Genomic DNA, 20696 nt, shown 5'->3' with positions numbered 1-20696 from the left:
CAGACTAGCTGTTATATTATCTTGGCCTGGAGATTTTGTGACATTTATTTTCTTCAACTTGTCCAAGACAACTTCTTCGGGAAAGTTAATTATATTGAGCTGTTTGGCGTTAGAATTACTACCTAGTTTTGGTAACGACATGTGTGACTCCTCAACAAAAACTCTGGAAAAAGTTTTCGCAAAAACTTTTGCACACTGCGAATCATCATTTGTAATCTATCCATTATCATCTTTAACCTGCAGAGTTTTGACTGGACCCGATAACCTAGAGCGAATGTACTTAAACAAAGCCTTGGGATTTTTTGATTCAGCAATATGCATTTCATACCTAGTCTTAGCTGCTTGGATAATGGAAGACAGCTTGTTGGAAAAAGTTCGATGCGCCGCATAATCGTCAGCATGTTTAGTGCGTTTATATACTCTCCACAGCGCTCTCTTTTTCCTAATTTGTCGAAGAATGTAGTTGTTAATCCAAGGTTTTTTTGACGATCTTTTAATCGTTTTGAAAAAATCTCCAAATATAAACAACTTATCGTAGGAGTTGGTTAACCTTGTTAGCGATTCCAAAAGGATTTTGTCGTCATTAAAATTAGTGTTTGGAGGCCGATATATCCCAGAACGAATGTTACATTAGAGTTGCACACTTTCAGAAAAAGTGATTCAACTCCTTACTCCGGGCAATGAACACATTCAAGGTTACAATAATTCGCATAAAGCTGAAAATTGGTACGAATGTTGGACACCCCTCACCCCATTATAAAAGAAATGTGAAAAGTCCCCATCGATCCCACATCTGCAAAAAAAGTTATTCAAGGTCAAATGTTGCAAAAATGGGATTTTTACATTTTTCAGCCAAGCGGTAAGTTTTATCATAAAAATACATCTGACAAAAATTGTAAATTCTCTATAAAAAACGTTCCTATACTTTTTTTTTCTAAGAGTAACCATTTCTGAGATATAGCGCTTTAAAAAGTTGTGTTCTTCATAATATGCACACGTTTCCACGCCAACTGTGAGGTAGTGTACTTGACGCGTTTTTTTAACGTGATTTCCTCTGTAGGCCTATTTCACGATCTATTGAGGTTCTGTTTAATTAAGAAATATTGTATCAAATGACAAATGGTACTATTGGAGATGACAAAAGCTATGTAAATTATGAGTAATATAGAGGAAAATTATTCGTCTAATTGATAGTTCAAGTACTTCAAGTGTACTGTCTTCTTCGTCTTCTTCTTTTCTTTCATCTTCTTCTTCTTCATCTTCCTGCTGGGTACAAGTAAATTGTTCTAAGAGCGATGAATCAGATGTCTCCTCGCAGATAAAACAACAATTTTTAAATTGTTTGAAAAACAAGACTTAATTAATTGTGCTGAAATACTCCTAACAAAAAACGAGTGCAATTGGCATGTCTTCCCCCAACCTCTGTTTCTGCTCAGCAACATCTACAGTATGTTATTGAAATGCGTTAAGAAAATTATTTAAAAATTAAAATTTAAACGGTGATAGAACTCATCAAAACAAATTACTTTGCTATTTACCATTTTTTCGAAAAATCTTTCTAAACCCAGATAAAATTTTAATTAGTTTGAACGTAAATTCTAGTACCCGCCAATGTCTCCCAGCGTCCATTAAAAGCGAAAGGAGAAAAAAACTTTGATAGCCAAGCAAAAACCAATTCTTTATTCGTAGTAAGAAAGAGTGACATTCAAGTTACGCACCACACTTGATCAAGGGCACTAACCTTCAAATTAAATGATCGAAATGACGCCCTCCGTTATCGATGTATGCTTGTGCCCTTCGAGCCATAGAAGCTTTAGTTCTCACCAACAATCTGTTTTAAATGGTCCCATAGAAAAAAGTCACAAGGATTTAAGTCCGGTGAACGAGCTGGCCATAAAACTGGTCCATTACGCCCTATCCACCGATTTTCTAAATTTGAACTTGGCGACCGCGAAATCTCTCCAGCAGCATTCGATAAAGATTCCCTATAGATCAGCACCATATCTGTTAACTCCGGATTAGTGTACTGCACCATTTTTGACGATAATTACGGTAAATTCACTTTCCAATAAATTGTAAACACGGCCGCATGTAGGTGAAGGACGTGACTAAATTGTGTCAGTAAGTTTTTGCAAGACCTATCTGGGTTTTTGCCGTATTTACTTTTTTTGCGTACCGTGCCGTCCATAAACGACTCGATGACACGGAATACGGTGAGAATAAATGTAAGTATAAATTTGAGTTTTAGAAAAAATGGTAAATATAGAAGTAATTTGTTTTGATGAGTTCTATCACCGTTTAAAGTTTCTTAACGCTTTCAATAACATACTGTATTTCGGGTTTACTATCATGTTCAAGTGTGGCTTGGTAATAAACTGGACCCAGAAGACTGGGGTTGGAAATTAGTTAATAATACATTGGGACCAATTCAGACTTTATTCCCACCTGCACCGGAAAAACTCCTCAATACAATTTTTGCAATTGCAAGAAGGGGTGTAATGCCAAATGTGGTTGCAAAAAAGTTGGATTGTTTTGTTCATTAGCATGTACCAGTTGTCAAGGCCAATCATGCTCCAATGTTGAGTCGTTATTAGGAGAAGATGCTTACGATATCTGCGAGGAGACATCTGAGTCATCGCTTTTAGAACAATTTACTTGTACCCAGCAGGTAAATTTAATTTAAAATTGGCTAAGATGAGATCTGATACATAAATACACACTCCACCACCTTTTCTACTACATATTTCGATCTTTCCTAAAAATAGTGTAATTGTTTAACGCAATTAAAGCATCAGGTATAACCAAAGACAACCATGTCTCCGTCAGTATTACAAAACCAGGTTTTTCTGAGCAAATGTAAGCAATCAATTCATTATATATATATTACATATTTAGCTAACAGCGACGCTACGTTAGAATAGATTATAGTATTAGTAAAATAATGCGAATCAAAATTAAAAAGAAAACTGCAAATACCTGTAAAAAGAAAAACAAAACAAAACAATGTAGAACTAAGAGGCAATTACTTCAGGATGCATGATATCAACATCTACTGAATCGCCCGTTTTCTCGTTTTCTCTCGTATTCTAGTCTGCGAGGTACCAGGAAGCAAAGTTTCGTTAACTTGAGAACCATTTTCAGCGGTGGTTGGACAATCGCTTGCAAAGTGACCAGATTCTCTACACTTAAAACACACATCATCATAAGATAAAAAGATCCTATAATTTGTATCTTTGACTTTTAAGACCATAGAAGAAGGCAATTCAATAGACTCATCTGGCTGAACAAAGACTTGTCTTCGAAAACTACAAACATGATTAAATTCCGGAGCTTCACTTCCAAACCCTGCTCTAAGAAACGACATCGGAAAGGCTAATGAAAAACCCACTATTTTAATAAGATCTTCGACTATAGTGTGAGGAATAGCTGAACAAACCCTGGATAGAATAATTCGCTTAGCAGGGTTAATCAAACGACGTATATTAATTCTATTATCATTAATATCTATGATCGGGTGCTTTGAAATAATTTCGTCAACAAAAGAAACGTTACTCAAATAAATACCAAATCTTTCGTTGGACATTCGTGATGCAAAAATGATGTTTTTGCTCTAACTATATTAGCTATAGCTCGAAAATAATCAATAAGCTTGTAATCTTGTACACTACTAAGAACTACAGCTTGTTCATTATCCGGAAACAGTGACGTAGACGCAGTCATTTCAGAAAACTAAACCATAAAATAAACAAAAACAAGAATTGCTCCCCGTGAAGAGACCAGCTGCACGCCTCTGGCGAGCACGCCAGCACAAACATGACGCGTACGTACGCCAATCGACTACTACTACGAATCCCAAAATTTATTATCAGACGAACGGAAAACTAAACTCGACTTTTAAGCAATCACGCAACAATGTGAAAGCGAACAAACTTACCACCCCAAAGATGTGAGCAGTCCATCGAAAAGATATGAATTTGTCTCAATAATACCCCTTGAAAATCACTTCAATTCAGGAAAACTTTTATCACTCGCGATTTGATTAGTATTGAAAATCCTTCGGAAAATCTTTAAATTCAGCTACAGATACTGAACAAAACATCTTCAGATAACTTAAATGAGTCAACAACAAATTGATTTTTAAAAGTAAAGGTGAATCAGAGCACAAATGTGTGTTAATATTTTAGCTTTATCATCTTGTTTCATGTTTTAATTATTACGATAGCAAAATTAAAAAATTGAATTTTTAGTTGATAAATAGGCTGCTATTGTCCATTTGTAAAAATGAATATATGCATAAACATAAATAATCAGGAGTACGTATTAGTACGTGTGCATTTATAAATTCTTATTTGTTAACAAAATAATCATAATTGCAAAATTTAAATCGATTAAAAATCAACTGTTTCAAAATAAGGATTTAAGAGTGGAATATTTCGAAAAACATTCAGTAGCAAATATGAACGACAACGCTGAACTTTATTCGGATTACGGTGATTTACAAAGACGTGACYRCGATTACATTTTGAAAAAGTATTCAAATTACATAAAAGTTCCAAAAAATGCAAGTGCATTAGACATTGGGATGGCCGATGGCACCCTTACTTCAAAAATCTTGTTACCAAAACTGCCTGATGATTTGGAAAAATTAATAGGATTTGATATTTCCGAAAACATGGTAAATTACGCCAGGAAAAAATGCTTGGATCAACCAAAACTTGATTTTGTTCAAATGGATATCACTTCTGAAAAAATTCCCTCGCAATTTTACCAATATTTCGACAATATTTTTTCGTTTTATTGTTTCAATTGGGTCCCGGAGGACAGGTACATAGTATTTAGAAGTGTTGGAATCAGTGTTAATTGTTTTTTAGATTCCCGCAAACTATGAAAAATATCTACAACTTGTTGAAACCTGGAGGCCAAATTTTCATTACTATTGTTGCAAATAGTCCTCTTTTTGATTTTCTTAAGCAAACTTCTTTGAACGAAAAGTGGGCCCCAATTATGTCCAATGTTGATAATTACTTGTCAATTTTCCACAATATAAAGAATCCTGAAGCTAAATTAGAAAAACTAGTGACAGATGCTGGTTTTGTGAGTCAATTGTGCACAATTGAGAATTTGAGTTATGTTTATCCAAATTTCACGTATTGGTGGGGTACGTATAAATTTGATTTAAATGTTAGGGTTATTTGATATTTTCAGATTGGGCAATGTCGATCAATCCATTTATCAAAGAACTGGCCAAAAATGACGCTGATTTATATAAGCAAGACTACATGAAAGAAGTGAAAAAACACAAATCAATTTCGATTCAAGATGAAAAAATTACTATTGTGTACACAGCTCTTGTTGTTTGTGCTTCAAAACCATAATTTCATAAATAAACGATTTATTATGTAACTCTTTTCGCTTTCATTTCTAATGATAATAAATTTTAACTGAAAGAATGAAAATAAAAGACAAGTTTGTGACTGGCCCAGAATTGGGTTAAATTTGAAATTTATTTGTACTTTCTATTTAAAATAAGGTCATGGTCTATCCTGGTCCACTATTGAAATAAACAAATCCTAAACTACAGTCCCCATTTTCACCTACATTCAGTGACCAAAAGAGAAATTTTGAGAAAGGTCATTAACATTCTTTTCTATTGGAATTTAAGTCAAAGTGTTATGTGGTTTAAGCGCATCTGTGTCTATATTTTATTAAAGGAAAATATTCAACTCTTCTGTTGTTGCAAAACAACTTGAGAGCTTGAAGGTGACCGCGGGGTTGAAGACCCTGTAACTAACCTATCCTATTCTAATGCAGAGTAGCTCTGTCTTGATAGACCACCCCTTACCCCACCTAGACAAAAAAAAAGTCATCAACCCTTATAAAATAGAACAGGTTTTCGACTATTTTTGCACGTGGTTTGAAACAATTATGATTTTGTTTGAGATATGAAGAGGAATTTAAAACAGCCCTGACCAGACACAATTACTTTTTTTGTCGAAAATCCATTTTTTATTTCTTTTTAAACCGAGTTGGATGACCGGTTGGATTGAATTCGTGGGTCCTAAACTCTTATATGTTGTAGTGGTCAGTTCATTCACTTATTTATAAACACATTTTGGGTCCTCGAGAATCTTTAAAGCAAAAAACAGTCTAAAAATAACTCGCCTATTGTTGAAAAACACTGAAAGATAGGTGAAAGGTGTAATTTTTAAATAACAAAAACTAATTGTGTTTTTTCTTCTGACGTCGAGTTTTAAACAGTGTTTGCAAATTTTTGTTAATAAATTTGTGTGTTTGGGTGAATCTGTGACAATTCTCCAAAGATAGATTTTCGAATAATGTAAAAATGGTGAATTGAAAATTACTAAAAACTGTGATTGATTTTTTCGGGAATTCCTCGGGATCTGTTCTCGTCAAGCTTGTTTGAGATGCGCTGAAACTGAAAATTAAATTCTGGTTCGCCCCTCTCGAAGTTATAAAAGCTTCGGAAGACCAAAACCCAATTGTTAGTTGACACCAAGCACTACGTCTATTTTCTTAAAAAAATGAACAAAGCTTCGATGTATTCAAAATACAGCGGTTTGCAAAAAAACGATGCGTCTTTTGTAATCGACAATTACTTGAGACTCATCAAGTGGAAGACCAACGCGAATATTTTAGATATCGGCTCAGGTGACGGCAATGTAATCTTCGAGCTTTTGCTCCCGAAAATCCCCAAAGATTTCGGAAAATTCATCGGAATTGATATTTCGGAAGAAATGGTMCGGTTCGCGAAAAATCAGTGCGACGATCCAAAAATCGATTTTTTGCAAATGGATATTTCGTCGGAGATTTCGCCTGAATTTCACGAATATTTCGATCACATTTTCTCGTTTTATTGCTTGCATTGGGTGGTGGAACAGAGGTGAGTACGGTCTTGATTTTTTTCTTTAGTCAGGATTAAATTTTAGACAAGCGATGAAAAACATGTTTGATATGCTGAAACCAGGAGGCGAAATGCTTTTGACATTTCTTGCAAGCAATCCGATTTACGATATTTACGAAGGAATGGCAAAATCGAATAAATGGGGACCCTACATGAATAATTTAAAGAAATACATTTCACCCTATCATCACTCCGACGATCCTGAAACCGAGTTGGAGAATTTGCTGAAAAAGGAGGGTTTTATTACTCATTTGTGCAGAGTGGAGAATCGGTTGTACACTTTTCCAAACTTTTCAGTTTTATCAAGTAATAAGAAATTATGTGCGGTTTCAAGAATAATTTTTTTTTTCAGAATCAGTTTCAGCGGTAAATCCGTTCATTAAAACATTGCCTGAAAACGAAATCGACACTTACATCGAGGATTATCTCAAAGAAGTGCGAAAACTGAAAACGATCACAATCGAAACATGCAATAACAACGACAATGAGGAAAAAATCCACGTGCCTTACAAACTTTTCATCACATTTGCCTCAAAACCGGTCTAATTATTACAAGAAAAGTAATCAGGTAGTAAGATGAGTACAAATTATATTACATTTTATGATTATTTTTATATCTTTTTTGTTATTTAATGAGTATTAATGAGTATTAGACTTAGAGTTAGTCTCAACGTACTGAACCTCAATAAGTACAAATTATATTATTAGATGTAGATTATTTTTATATTCTCTTAAGGCAATTAGATTATTTTATAATGTATAGTATTTATAGACACTATATAACGTCTGATAAATTGAAGATATACATGGGTAAACAGTCTTTTGTGTTCGTAGTTTGCCGACTTTTTGCCGACGTATTTATTGGATTTACCAAACCTTAACTTATTAATACGCTTTTGGGATGGTTTACAGGATAGTCATTTTTAAAATGAACTTATATTTGTATACACAAATACAAAATTTTAAAATAAACATAAACAAAACATTTAAGTGAAATGTTTTCAAAAAAATCATTAGTTTTAGAACTCGCACACCAGAGAAAAATGCCATGTAAAGTAAGATACCAGGAACATAGACAAATGTTACAAAATTCTTTTTCTTTCTTTGAGTTATTTCTGTTGGAAAAACAATTTTCCATGTATTTTTGCTGCAGAGGAAATAAGAAAGCTATAAAGCTGAATTGTAAATATGTTTAACATTATTTTGTGGCTTTTATTGGCAAAATTTTTATATCTTCTATGTAATTATGAAAAAAACATAAACAACATCATCAGTAATATACTACTCGTAAATAGACAAAAAAATATCAAATGTCAAAAAATAAATGTAAAATTTTTTAAACATTTTTCCATGTTCCTAGTTTCTTATCTTACTTGAAATTTTTCTCTGGGGCACGAGTTCTGAAACGTTCTGTATTTCCTATTGCCAAAGCAACACTTTGACGTATAGAAAAGGTTAATTATTGCTTTATTGACTAAATAAAAAATAAAAATAATTAATATAAATAAAAAAATCCCACGTTAGACACTCATTGCCGTTTTACATTTTCATTACTTGTATTTTTTATTTGCTAGAAATTCAAAATTCTTAGCGTGTTTTTATAAGCGTCAATATTAATATATTTTTCTACAAAAACGAGAAAAGCGCAACTTATACCTTCAAATTTTATAAAATGAGTATAATTAATTATTTTTGGATTTCTCGTTATAGTTTTGTTAACAATCTCACTATTTATTATTCATTACTAACTTTTGTTTTTAGGCAATCTGAAAATTAAATTAAATAAAGTAAGCTCTGTGGAAAGAATAGAATATTTTTATTCATTTTAACTAAGACGAACAAACGACAGATAACAAAAAACTGTTCAATTTTGATCAAAGTATTGTAACGTCTTTAAAAATAATGAAATCATGGCTCGGAGCGTTTTTTATAATCCAACCTTTATAATTCCTTTATAATTCTCATGCTTTCCCATACGCAGAAATGTAAATATCACTTATAAATAGATATCTTTATAGAACTGATAAACTAAAAATTATATAATCTGATTGGTTATGACTTATGAGTTATGACACTGTCAATTGTCTGTAATTCTTACAAAAACTCATTAATTTAATCTTCTAATAAAATTTATTTCATATAATAAATACAAGATTTTGCATTGCAAAAACCAAGCCACTTGAATAAGTGTCAGCAAACAATTTATATAATATTGTGTAAAATACCTATTTTGTGGTGACATTTTTCTTACAACTATTATTTCTTGTATATCATATATAATCATAACCATAATCGTCATCATATTCTTCCGGTGTGCAGAAAAAGAATTCGATCAAGTTTAAAATCGGTCCCCTTGAAAATGGATTAAAATAACGTCCTCTCTTGTCCCTCAAATAAGGATAACGTTTATAATTGAACATTTCGTTTGTGGTCAAATTCATGCAGGCGTGTAAAATCTATAGAACATGATTTAATTTTTGTTTAAACCAATTTGATTACTTACCGAAGTACACGTCAAAATCCATCCCAATCCTGAAAAAACAAACGCTTCAAAAAGTCCCAAAATGTACAAAATGCCAAACCCTTCAATGGCTATACAGTACGTAGCGAAATAAATCGTAAAAGAACAATTTATAGCAACACTCATAACAAACAGAAAGAACCAAGTTCGGTTCCTCAAACCCACACAATTGTAAATAAAAGGGCAATGGTGGTCAAAATAAGATATACACCGGTTGCAAATTCTACAATGTTTAGCCCTCAAAGGTCTCAAACATCGACAAGTGTGACAAAGTCGGTTCAAAACCGCGTATCTCTTCTTCCATTTGTCGTAATAAGGGATCTGTTTTATTGCTCGATGGTACGAATCGGTGTTAACCGGGATATAGCCGGGGTTTTTTCGATTTGCTGTTATCCAACATATCCACATAACAATATTCCAATAAATGAAACAATAATGTGACCCTCGTAGAATGTTCCAAGTTATGGGAATACACCGAATGACGTACATGGGGTACCCCCAGAGTAATACTGAACACATGAAGAATACGAGTGGTGCTTTCGAATTCCCTGCTTTCCCGAATAAAAGACCCCAAACTTCGTTGACTGGAGGAAACCAACTAGATCGACGTTTCTTCTCCGATTCGAGGACTTGGACGATGTCGCTGTGACGGTGACTTTGGGCCAACATTAAAGGCGTTTTGTCGTTTTTATCCAATGGTTCCAAATCAATATTACTCTAAAAACTGTCTTTCACGGTTAATTCCCAAATTTAGGTTTTGTACCTTCTCACAGAGTAGTTTCACACAAGTGACACTCCCTGAAAGACACGCTAGGTGCAAGGGGGTCGACCCAAAATGATCCGGTTTTTGCAAATTAGCCCCCGAGTAGACTAACAATCGAATCAAGTCCGCATGTCCCTTATAAGCCGCCCAATGCATTGCTGTATCCCCGTTAATATCGACCAAATGGTTCAAAGCTCCCATTCCTAACAAAAACGCTGCTGTTGCAGTCCTCCCGAACATGCAAGCCGTCATTAAGGGGGTCAGCCCTTTGAAATCAGCAGCATTTACTCCAACTCCCGCTTGGAGTAAAACCTGAACTACAGCTGCATGTCCCTTGCGACAGGCCCAATGTATGGGTCTTGGTCCTTGCGTTCCGAGACAGGGTAAGTCAATTGGGGCTCCTCTGTCTACCAAATACCGCATTATCTCCACACTGCCGTCCAGAGCGGCCCAATGAGCCGGCGTGTAGCCCCATTCATCACGTTCTCGCAGGATTTGCGTGCCAAGGTTTTCGACAAGTTCCTCGATTTCAGAGAGTTCGCTACAAATGGGGTGTTTTCGCTGGTGGCAAAGTGTGAGGAGACTTACCCAGATTTGACTACGTCAAAGATGGATTTGTGTGAAGGTTCAGTTATATCGGCTTCGGTATTGTCTTTGTCGTGACTGACGGAAGCAGCGGGATGGTCGGTGTCTGCTACCATGTTACAGGACGTTTGGGGCAAAGCCCACACGCTACGGGCCGTGCCCGGGCTTGGAAACACTTTGCAAAGCGTTCTGACGACTGTTTACCACTCTGGTGTAAATTATTTATGATTGATTTAATGCAGATATTTGCGTAGCGTGCTAATAAGTTCTTTAACTTGGGTATTGATTTTTCAAGAAAGCGCGCGCAGAGATAACTCAAAAATAGCAAATTTTGACTTCAAAAAAAGTAAACAAAACTCTTAACACAAAAGATTTCAACAAAATTAAATAAAACAATGCCACTATATATTTTTTACGAAAATTTAAGAAAAAAACAAATTAGGCTTAAATTTGTATTTATTTTATAATTGTGTTATAATTATTTTATAATTTTTTCAAGTACATTTAGATCAAAATTACATGACGTCATGACGATAATTATGACAATTTTTAACAATAATTAAAAATCATAATTAACAATAATGTTTCAAACTTCTTTGTTATCTTATTCCACGTGATTAAAATAAGTTTGAAGACTTTGTTATCAACGACTACATTTCATTTTCACTATCTCAACATTCTTCAAAACAATAATAGAGATAATTAAGTTTTACATTCAAAAATTTTGTTTGTACGCGCCATAAAAACTTGCGCGCGCATTATTTAATTGTCAACTTCAGCTGATAAAATGTCAAAAAATGTTGTCATGTCAATTTCTTATCACTCAAAATTGACATAACATTTAATTTTATCACAAAGAAATAGCAATGTAAGGTAATAGAATGTTCAATAAATAAACCGTGCATTTCCAATACAATAATGGCACATTCCGTTAATACCACTCCGCTTCTCCAAGAAGTGGACTCTTCAGACAATGAAAATGATATTTTAGAAAATACTGATGTTGTTATACGGGATAATAAGCCTTTATTTAAGTCAGCTGAACCTAAGGACAAGTATTACATGGCGTATCTAATATTTTATTTGTTGGGGATGGTGACATTGCTTCCTTGGAATTTTTTTATAACAGCTGATGATGTGAGTATTTTGGCTTTGATACCCCTTTTGTAGTACCGTAAGTGTTTTTTAGTACTGGTTGTACAAGTTTCGCAACATTAGCAATAATGATACTTACTCAGTAAGTAAGAGAACCCCTTTACAAACATGTTTCACTTCATACATAAGTGTGGCTTCAGCAGTTCCAAATTTAGTGTTTTTAGTTTTAAATACTGCACTGACGCATCGGTAATTCTTGCAAGTTTTATTCACAAATTTTATTAATTTGTTTTGTCCCAGAATATCACTTCATAAACGCGTCATAGGATCACTAATTGTTATGTTAGGTTTATTTATAATGACATTGGTTTTTGTCACTACTAATACAGATAAATGGCAAGACACCTTCTTTATTGTAACAATCACAACAATTGTACTGTTGAATGGTATACTCACAAAATTGAAGAAATTAAGTAATTTCTTGTTCAGTTTGTAGTGCCGTTTTATCTGGCAGCATTTTTGGGGTGGTTGGACGCTTTTGTCCCATCTACATCACCGCCACTTTGGGTGGACAAGCTTTAGGTGGAATTTTTGCAGCCTTGGCTGAAATCGCCTCACTGTCAATTGGAGCGTCTTCAGTCCACAGCGCATTCGTTTATTTCCTTATCGGCAATTTAACGATTCTAAGTTCTATCATTTGTTATGTAATTTTAACAAAAAGCGTCTTTTTTAAATTTCATTTGTATGAAAGGACGATTGCCCAAAATGAATTTGAAAACGAACTACTTAGGCCAAGGATAATTGAACATAAAATGATTTTGAAGAAAATATGGACTCATGGCTTGTCTATGTTTATGGTTTTTGCCATCACACTCTCAGTTTATCCAAGTGTTACTGTTTTGGTGGAGTCAGAAGGGAAGGGGCAAGGGCGCATATGGAATGGTTAATAATTTTGTTAATTAAAGGGATTCTTACTGATTTTTTTATTTCAGATGTTTATTTTGTGCCCACTATAGCATATTTGTTGTTTAGCGTGGGGGATTACCTAGGCCGAATTTTGGCGGGAAGGATTCAAAAGGTTTCAATCATGTGTTGTTAAAAAACAATTAAACATTTTTTTCTAGCCCAAGAAAGGTTATATTTTGCTAATTTTGAGTACAGCCAGATTTGTTTTTATTCCACTCTTGATGTTGTGTAATGCCCAACCTAGGTCACACTGGGCCGTTGTTTTTGACCACGATTATGAATATATTACAATACTATTTCTTTGTGCATTATCAAATGGTTACTTGGCTAATATAACAGCTATTTGTGCTCCTAGGTAAATAAATATTTTTTTCTTTCATTTTTTAAACTATTGAAATTTCTAGAGTTGTAGAGTCACATGAAAAAGAAACGGCGTCATCTATGATGACTGTTTTTATGGGCATTGGTCTGGCTCTTGGATCTGGAATTAGTTTATACATGGTGAAGCTACTCTAATACTTAACATTCTTTTTTATCCTTACTGCCAGTAATTGTGATATTTATTACGTGTGACCTAAATTTACTCATTAGGGTTAGAATCATCTCTCTGGACGTAAATAAATCATAGTTAAAAAATTGTTTTATTTATTTTAATGTGACTGAAAATAAAATAGCATACAAACTTCGGTTGGAATTTTATTACATCCTCGAGCTTCATCTAATCTAGACGCTGAGCCTCTCGGACAGATAACTTAAACCTTTGGTGGGATTCGATATTTCCCAACTCTGTTGTCATATACTATTCTTTTCCAACGAGAAATAATAATAATGATTATTAATTATTGGCAAACGGAATTTTTAAAGTACAATAGTACATTTTGGATTTAGAGGTTGGTACAGAAAGCAGATATGTATTTGAAAAAGATAAATTATTAGAAAGTATAGATAGGTAAATACTTAATCTATTTGTTCAAACCGACTTTGCGTTATGCTCATTTCTTTCAAATAATAACGATTTATTAGAAGTATTTTCATTTGATATTTTGTTAAAGTTTTCCCCAGACGTCTATTTATACTTTCCAATAATTTTAGAATATCATTATTGTTTCAGGTTTCCACGATTTTACTAATGTAGGTCTATGCAGAGTGATTCACGATGAATAATGAGCCTGACCAAATTCTCGATGCAACCAACATTACATTTTCATAGGTCACGTAGATTTCAAAGATTATTTGTAATAAATATGAAATCATAGCGAGCACATCACTTATAATTTGTCAGTTTTGACATTAAAATAATGAAAAACAGAAGTAATTGAAATACCAACACAATAGTAAATAAGATTTACAGAAGGCACCCATTCAAGCTAGAGTCCCAGTGGTACCCTTTGCTTAGTAACTTAACAGAAACCCAATTTGCTCAAAAACTAACCTGATTGTGTCAGAAGGTGCTCTTTTTTCGGGATATCATTGGGAATGTATCAAGTGATACATTCTTCAAACATTCTCCATAAGCTAAAATCATGTCAGTCTTCTCTTTATTGGAATAAATCCACATTTTGCTCAGTTTATAATAAATTTGTAGCGTTTGTCAAAAATAACAATGATGATGATTGATGATAATAATAGGAATCGTGGATTCAAATTCAAATGTTGCAAAGCAATTGGCGTAAATGTAATGGTGGTTGCATCGAGAATCTGGTCAGGCTCATTATTCCTCGTGAATCACCTTGTAAACCCTGTTCATAAATTAAAGAAACACAACCTGTTGCATTATGTTGGTGAAAAAAATAAATCCCCTATGCAAGATTTTCACACTGTTAGCTTGGTTGCAAATTTGCGTCAGATTTGAAGTTTTTGACTTTCATGTCAAATTTCATCAAAATTCAGTTTTGAATATTTATTTATTCCGCACTAAAATGCCTCGAAAGCAAAGAAATTTGCTCAACGCAAAAATGAAGGAAGCCGTTGTGAAATGCAGCGATGAATTGAAACGGTTAGCGCCAGATTTATCTGACCGCCAAATTGACGAAAAGCTTCAAAATATTTTTTCGGTAACATCGGCGTAAAAAGCCAAAAGCGGGATATTCTTGAGGTATGTTTTATTGTCAGACTAAATGCGCGGGTAGATAATTAATTTCTCGCAAAAATTATACATAGAAAATGGATAAATTCGATTTATAACTCTCGCGAAGTCTCAATATCTACAAAACTACCTACAAGATTACCCCAACCTAGATTTTCTATTGACTTTTTTTTTTGAACCTGCAGCTGAACATTCCTCCAATAATAATTGATCTGGCTGATTCTGATTCTTCATCAACTTGGTCAAGTTCAGATCATGATGAATCCAATAAAGAGAATTTCTTTTAGTTTTGCATTGTTCCACATTCAAGTTTTAAAAAAATCGGTTCTTCTCAGAACCATCAACTTATCACAAATAAAATAACGCTATCATCATAACAACAATGCAAATGGGACATTGAAACTTTTGCTGAAACCGTCGGGGTGAGAAGAAGTTGCTTCTGTGTCTGCCGGTGGTCCTTTTGAACCAATTTTCAATTCTCCGTGCTACAAATTTAAAACCTGAAAAACCAAAAACCGCAACGACGTATGTCGCCCAATACCATCTAAGATATTAAATCCATATAAGACTTCTCTGAGTTCCGTTGGTCAACAAACTTTGTAAAAAAGAAAACATAACCTTATTTTTTTGACACATACGTTCCCACTAGAAAATATAACTAGACAACGTTGCCGGTTGAATTTTTGAGCCTTATTGCCGGTTGGGTGTTTCTTTAATTTATGAACAGAGAATATAATTATTTAATTCAATACAAAAAAGGTAAAAATTTAAAATAGTGTGATGTTATAAAATCGAGATCAGTGCACACATTACACTAAAGTTTGTTTCACACTAAAACAAAAAGAAACTGGATTGTAGAGATTTTTTTTGTAAAAAATACATTTGTTTCAAAATCAGGATTCGTTGCCTTTCTCGTTAAAAACAAATAAAGAAATTTGGTGACAAAAAGTTTTGAATTTTTGACAGTTGGCACGTCTTTCTCCTTCTCTCTCGCTCTAATTTTCCACCACCCCACTAGTGCACCTATTTCCTTTCACTGAAASCAAACCTGCAAACCTGAAACAGTTGATAAAAAAAAGTGTCATACATAAGTTGTAGTTTCGCGTCCATAGGTGAGGTTAAGTGTCCTTGAATTTTTCCATATTTTCTTTATTTCCGCTGTCCTTCAAACACGGATGTTTGAATAAGTTGCGCGACGCTTCTTTTGTATTAATTTACGAACCACATAAATATTCATTCCCGTATGGAAATTTTCAAGTCCAAGTTTCTCACTTTTTGAAACTTCAGCCGTAGTCTAGAAAAATGCGTTGGATCAGCCATCTAGACGGCGGCCCCAAGAGAGTAAACCACGCAGCTGTCGCCGTAGGCCACAAGATATACTCCTTCGGGGGTTACTGCACTGGCGAGGACTCTAAGGCCTACACTTCCATGGACGTGCATGTCCTTAACACCACTACATTCAGATGGACGAAGCACCCTGTCAGCGACTTGCCCTATTTTGAGAACGATGATATCCTGCCCTACAAACGCTACGGCCACAGTGCAGTGGTGTATGGTGATAAAGTGTACATTTGGGGTGGCCGCAATGACAGGTCTTCTGATGGYGTGCTGTTCTGCTTTGATACCACTTGGCATTGTTGGACGGCCCCCAAAACGACAGGGTGTATTCCTTTACCAAGGGATGGACATACAGCGTGCATGTGGAAGCATTACATGATTGTTTTTGGGGGTTATGAAGAGGAGACGGACTCTTTTGCGGAATCTGTGTATGCATTGGATTTGAAGAAAATGGATTGGTCGCATATAAAGACCGAAGGTATTACTCAAACTTGTATGATTAATTTCTGATTAAGTTGGCCTGATTATGACAAAAACATCTACTAACAACATTGAACAATTAGTGATATTAGATAGTTTTAGGCGTTTCAGGCGACTGCTCTACAAGTAACCTGTAACCACTCCTCGAAAATTAATGACAAATGACTATAAAATTGTAAATTTGTTTTTTGAATATGATAATCAGTGTCGCCAAACTAATAATGGTTTAGTATTCTACGTACTTGATAAAAATCACAATCATTTAGTAACTTCTATATCTTGCAACTTTTCTGTTGCCATTCTGCTACTTTTCACAATATTTTTTACTGTATACAATAGTGGACCTCTTTGGCTCTAAATTTGTCAGTAGGATTCAGCTCTAACATAGATTCCTCTTTTACACAGAAATCACCCCAAAAACGACCTTGCACTGTGGTAATAGAAAAGTCTCGAGGTTTATATCTACAGCTAAACCCCCTATAAGAAGTTTTAGGAGTTCTAACAATGATATTTGTCTAAAATTTTGTTTATTGTCATACCTAATCGGTTAGGTCCTGCTACATAATAATGTATTAATTTCGTTATTTTAAATAGAACAAAGTGTTTTTTATTGTTTTTTTTTTGATTACTCAAGTGATTTTGTGAAAGTTTTTATCAGACTTTCTTATCCCTTAGTTTAACCGTTTTCGAATTACATATTTAGATTTTTTTGGATTTACACCTTCCTCTTTAAAAATCGAAATTTATTATGAAATCAAATTTGGACATACGAAAGAGAAAGGTTAGATTTTCCTTTGGTAAATTCATAATTGCAAAAATAATTAACAAACTCCCAAAATTTACAGTTACGTTTGGGAAACTTCAAATACCCTTAAAATAATTTTTCTAAATAAAATACCCCAATATTTTTTTCACTAAATGAAGGAGAATTTAATTCTTCTTCGATTTGTATTAGCTATGACGTTGGTAACGAATTTGAAATCTTAATTTAGCAACATTGACTATCAAATTAAATTGTAATAATACACTCGGATGGTTTTTGAACGAATGTCTTGTATAACTATTACACCTAATAATAGTGCACCATGTTTCAAATTATTGTCACAGATATAAAGTTTGAATATTATTTCTGCGTTCTGGGAAAAATTGTAACGTAATCATCTTGTTTATTTTAATATAAAATAATGAAGGCAAATTGACGCTGTGGGTGTTTTTCCCTACGAGGAAGTCATTTTCATGCGTAATACAAAACAATGTAAAATACGTTCATTGTCAATTTTTTAAGTTGAAGCAAACAAGAACTTGACCTGCATTATGCTATTGTTTTTTGCTTTAATTTCTTTGGCATTGTTGGAGTTCGTCGATTGTTTTGATACCAAAATTTCTACGAATTTTACGAAGTACTATACGAAGTAGAGAGATTAAGTTGATTAAGTTGGAATTATCAAAAAATCTAACTCAATCTTAATTCTGATCTAACTTGTTATAAATCTAAAGTTAGCGTTTATTGATATAAAATGGAATGGTTTTAATATTTTCTTCTGAAATAGATATAAAATGAAATGATTATAAAAGTTAAAAGGGAAAGTTAAAGGGGAAAAAAATAAAAAATGCGGCTGATATCATAAATATAAAATCGATCAGGGAAAAACCATGATAACATGCTTACAAATTATTTGTAAAGAAACTGATACATTTTTTTTTTGGTATTGACAAAAATTAATTACATTATTATTATATTATTTACATTTTCCTAAGCGCGTGACAATAAACAGATCACTAATTGTAAATTATAAAATTTATGAAGTTGTAAACATGTTGTAAAAAAGTTGATTTATTTTTTATTGTCATGTTACGTAAAATTCTAACTTCAAAAGTTTGAAAAAAAATCATTTTGTACTGTATATAGATTACCGAGAATCACAGAGTCTATTACTCAAATAATTTTTGTGAAATAATAGCATAACAACTTCTCATTTATAAGTGTTTTAAAAATAATTGTTTTTTTGCGAAATATTTTGCGGTGATTTTCTGTGACAGCAATTTTAACGCGATTGCTTCATAATCTTCCATTTTAGATTTCAAACAAAACATTTCATAATTTGTAACATTAAAAAAATTTAAAAGCGAATTATACACTTTCTTGTCTCTAAAAATAAAGTTTTACGTCACGTCTTTTATTATAATAAATTTATTAAGTTCTGACTGATTTTGGATAAGAAAATAGTTTGTTTTTGCGCCGTAGTTATTTGAGAACAATGTTAGAAATAACTTTTTTACAACCTTGAGTCGTTTAAAAAAGTATAACTGGGTTTGTGTGTTTCTTAGAATTGACCTACTTTTTTATTAAAAAAACATTTTTTTAGGGGAAATCGAACCTACTCTACGTGATTTTCACACAGCTGTGTGTTTAAATAATCGAATGTATTTGTTTGGGGGTCGAGGAGGACACACTCTCTTTGGCGAAGAGGTCTATTCTAATGTATTATGGTACCTTGATTTAGAAACATTTAAATGGGTTCGTCCCCAAGTATCTGGTGATATACCTACAGGACGTAGAAGTCATTCAGCTTGTAATTTATGCTATTTTTGTAATTATGTATTTTCTTTAAATGATTCATTTTAGTCGTATATAATAATAAGATGTACATATTTGGCGGATATAATTATCTAGAAGAAAAGCACTTTAACGATATGTATGAGTATGATCCTCAAACTAGCAGATGGAGGATGGTTAACACAATCGGTCCTAAGCCTTGCGAACGACGGAGACAGGCTTGTGTTATTGTGGGTGATAGATTATTCCTTTTTGGTGGCACTAGGTAAAATTTTAATATTGTGGAAATTTTTACTGTTTTTGTTTTAGTCCGCAGATACCATACCTACGTGAACCTCAAGAAGACAAATTAATAGATCATTGTGATTTGTATATTTTAGATTTTAAGCCGAGTTTAAAGACTCTTTGTATACTTTCTGTGAGGAAATACAGACTCGACGAGTCAATTCTGCCCTATAGTTTAAGGTAGTTCATTTTTTGGTACTAAATTATATTTATATGTATATTTTTTTTAGGTTGGACGTCATGAATATGTTTACACCCAACAAAATTACCATTAGCCGACCCAATAAATCCGCAGGTTAAATCTCACAATGAGATGTTTTACATCGAGATGTTACCACTTGTTTACGTAATTTCATTATTTTCAGATTAAGTTTTGTTTTATTACATAAATACTATGGGCGGCTTTTACAATTCTCGGATAATTTCGTTATAATTATTATGCTTACAATTGTTTTATACAGGTGTGTCAGAACTCGCGCCCTAGAGAAAAATGCCATGTAAGGTAAGACACCAGAAACATGGAAAAAATGTTAAAAAATTCTATCTATAAGAATTTCGAAGTTATGAGAGTTTAAATTTTACACTTTGACTCAATTTATTTCTGTTGGAAAAATGATTTTCCAAGTTTTTTTTGCTACAGGCAATTAGAAGAGGAAACAAGGAAGCTGTATCCTAAATTGTAATTCTGTTTTAATGTTATTTGTGGCAAAATTTTTGTACCTTTACTAAATAATTATAAAAAAAACATATACAAGATTATCAGTATCATGAAATAGACATAAAAAATGTCAAATAAATAAATGTCAATTTTTTTTTACAGATAGGATTTTTTAAATATTATTTCCAAGTTCCTGGTATCTTATCTTGAATTTTTTTTCTGGGGCGCGAGTTCTGACACACCTGTATATCCAGAATAAGTTTATCCAATGATTATTACAAAAACCGCCCTAATGTGATTGTAATGTGAATACGCTCGTAATATTTTGTTTGTTCAATTGTTATGTGTATTTATATCTGCAGAAATAACTTGGATTTGTGTTTGAAAGTTTTTGGTAAATTAATGGAACTGGAAACAAAAATAGTGTTTTATTTTTGTTG

The 20696-nt window shown here is 33.3% G+C and overlaps 5 protein-coding genes across 7 annotated transcripts; 4 read left to right on the top strand and 1 right to left on the bottom strand.

Moving 5' to 3' along the window:
• The first annotated feature begins 4434 nt into the window (after positions 1–4434).
• Positions 4435–5403, top strand: LOC123005346 (juvenile hormone acid O-methyltransferase-like). The gene is made up of 3 exons (XM_044399046.1): positions 4435–4824; positions 4872–5158; positions 5206–5403. The coding sequence occupies exons 1-3, from the start codon at positions 4457–4459 to the stop codon at positions 5373–5375; spliced, it is 825 nt and encodes a 274-aa protein (XP_044254981.1). The 5' UTR covers positions 4435–4456; the 3' UTR covers positions 5376–5403.
• Positions 5404–6365: 962 nt separating this feature from the next.
• On the top strand, positions 6366–7862 carry LOC123005298 (juvenile hormone acid O-methyltransferase-like). The gene is made up of 3 exons (XM_044398981.1): positions 6366–6901; positions 6948–7228; positions 7275–7862. Exons 1-3 carry the CDS (start codon positions 6543–6545, stop codon positions 7466–7468), a joined length of 834 nt encoding a protein of 277 aa, XP_044254916.1. The 5' UTR covers positions 6366–6542; the 3' UTR covers positions 7469–7862.
• Positions 7863–9045: 1183 nt separating this feature from the next.
• On the bottom strand, positions 9046–11077 carry LOC123005282 (probable protein S-acyltransferase 23). The gene is made up of 4 exons (XM_044398963.1): positions 10795–11077; positions 10207–10747; positions 9426–10160; positions 9046–9378 (listed from the first exon to the last, which is right to left on the bottom strand). The coding sequence occupies exons 1-4, from the start codon at positions 10905–10907 to the stop codon at positions 9193–9195; spliced, it is 1575 nt and encodes a 524-aa protein (XP_044254898.1). The 5' UTR covers positions 10908–11077; the 3' UTR covers positions 9046–9192.
• Positions 11078–11558: 481 nt separating this feature from the next.
• Positions 11559–13538, top strand: LOC123004761 (equilibrative nucleoside transporter 3-like). The gene is made up of 7 exons (XM_044398176.1): positions 11559–11928; positions 11981–12135; positions 12187–12332; positions 12376–12828; positions 12879–12964; positions 13011–13207; positions 13257–13538. Exons 1-7 carry the CDS (start codon positions 11710–11712, stop codon positions 13366–13368), a joined length of 1368 nt encoding a protein of 455 aa, XP_044254111.1. The 5' UTR covers positions 11559–11709; the 3' UTR covers positions 13369–13538.
• Positions 13539–15945: 2407 nt separating this feature from the next.
• Positions 15946–20182, top strand: LOC123004970 (kelch domain-containing protein 3-like). 3 transcript variants are annotated; one of them, XM_044398538.1, is made up of 6 exons: positions 15946–16050; positions 16226–16754; positions 19123–19329; positions 19383–19578; positions 19623–19778; positions 19829–20182. In XM_044398538.1, exons 2-6 carry the CDS (start codon positions 16241–16243, stop codon positions 19896–19898), a joined length of 1143 nt encoding a protein of 380 aa, XP_044254473.1. In that variant the 5' UTR covers positions 15946–16050; positions 16226–16240; the 3' UTR covers positions 19899–20182. The 3 variants fall into 3 exon arrangements, with proteins under 3 accessions (XP_044254473.1, XP_044254474.1, XP_044254472.1); XM_044398539.1 differs by having other exon boundaries at positions 15952–16179; XM_044398537.1 differs by having other exon boundaries at positions 15953–16754.
• Positions 20183–20696: the final 514 nt, after the last annotated feature.

The sequence above is a fragment of the Tribolium madens genome, unplaced genomic scaffold (genome assembly GCF_015345945.1).
Source record: "Tribolium madens isolate multiple individuals breed KSU strain unplaced genomic scaffold, Tmad_KSU_1.1 Scaffold_20;HRSCAF=117;Tcas5.2_LG4, whole genome shotgun sequence".
Taxonomy (NCBI): Eukaryota; Metazoa; Arthropoda; class Insecta; order Coleoptera; family Tenebrionidae; genus Tribolium; species Tribolium madens.
The sequence above is the reverse complement of the archived record's forward strand: the minus strand, read 5'-3'. Positions and strand labels throughout refer to the sequence as shown.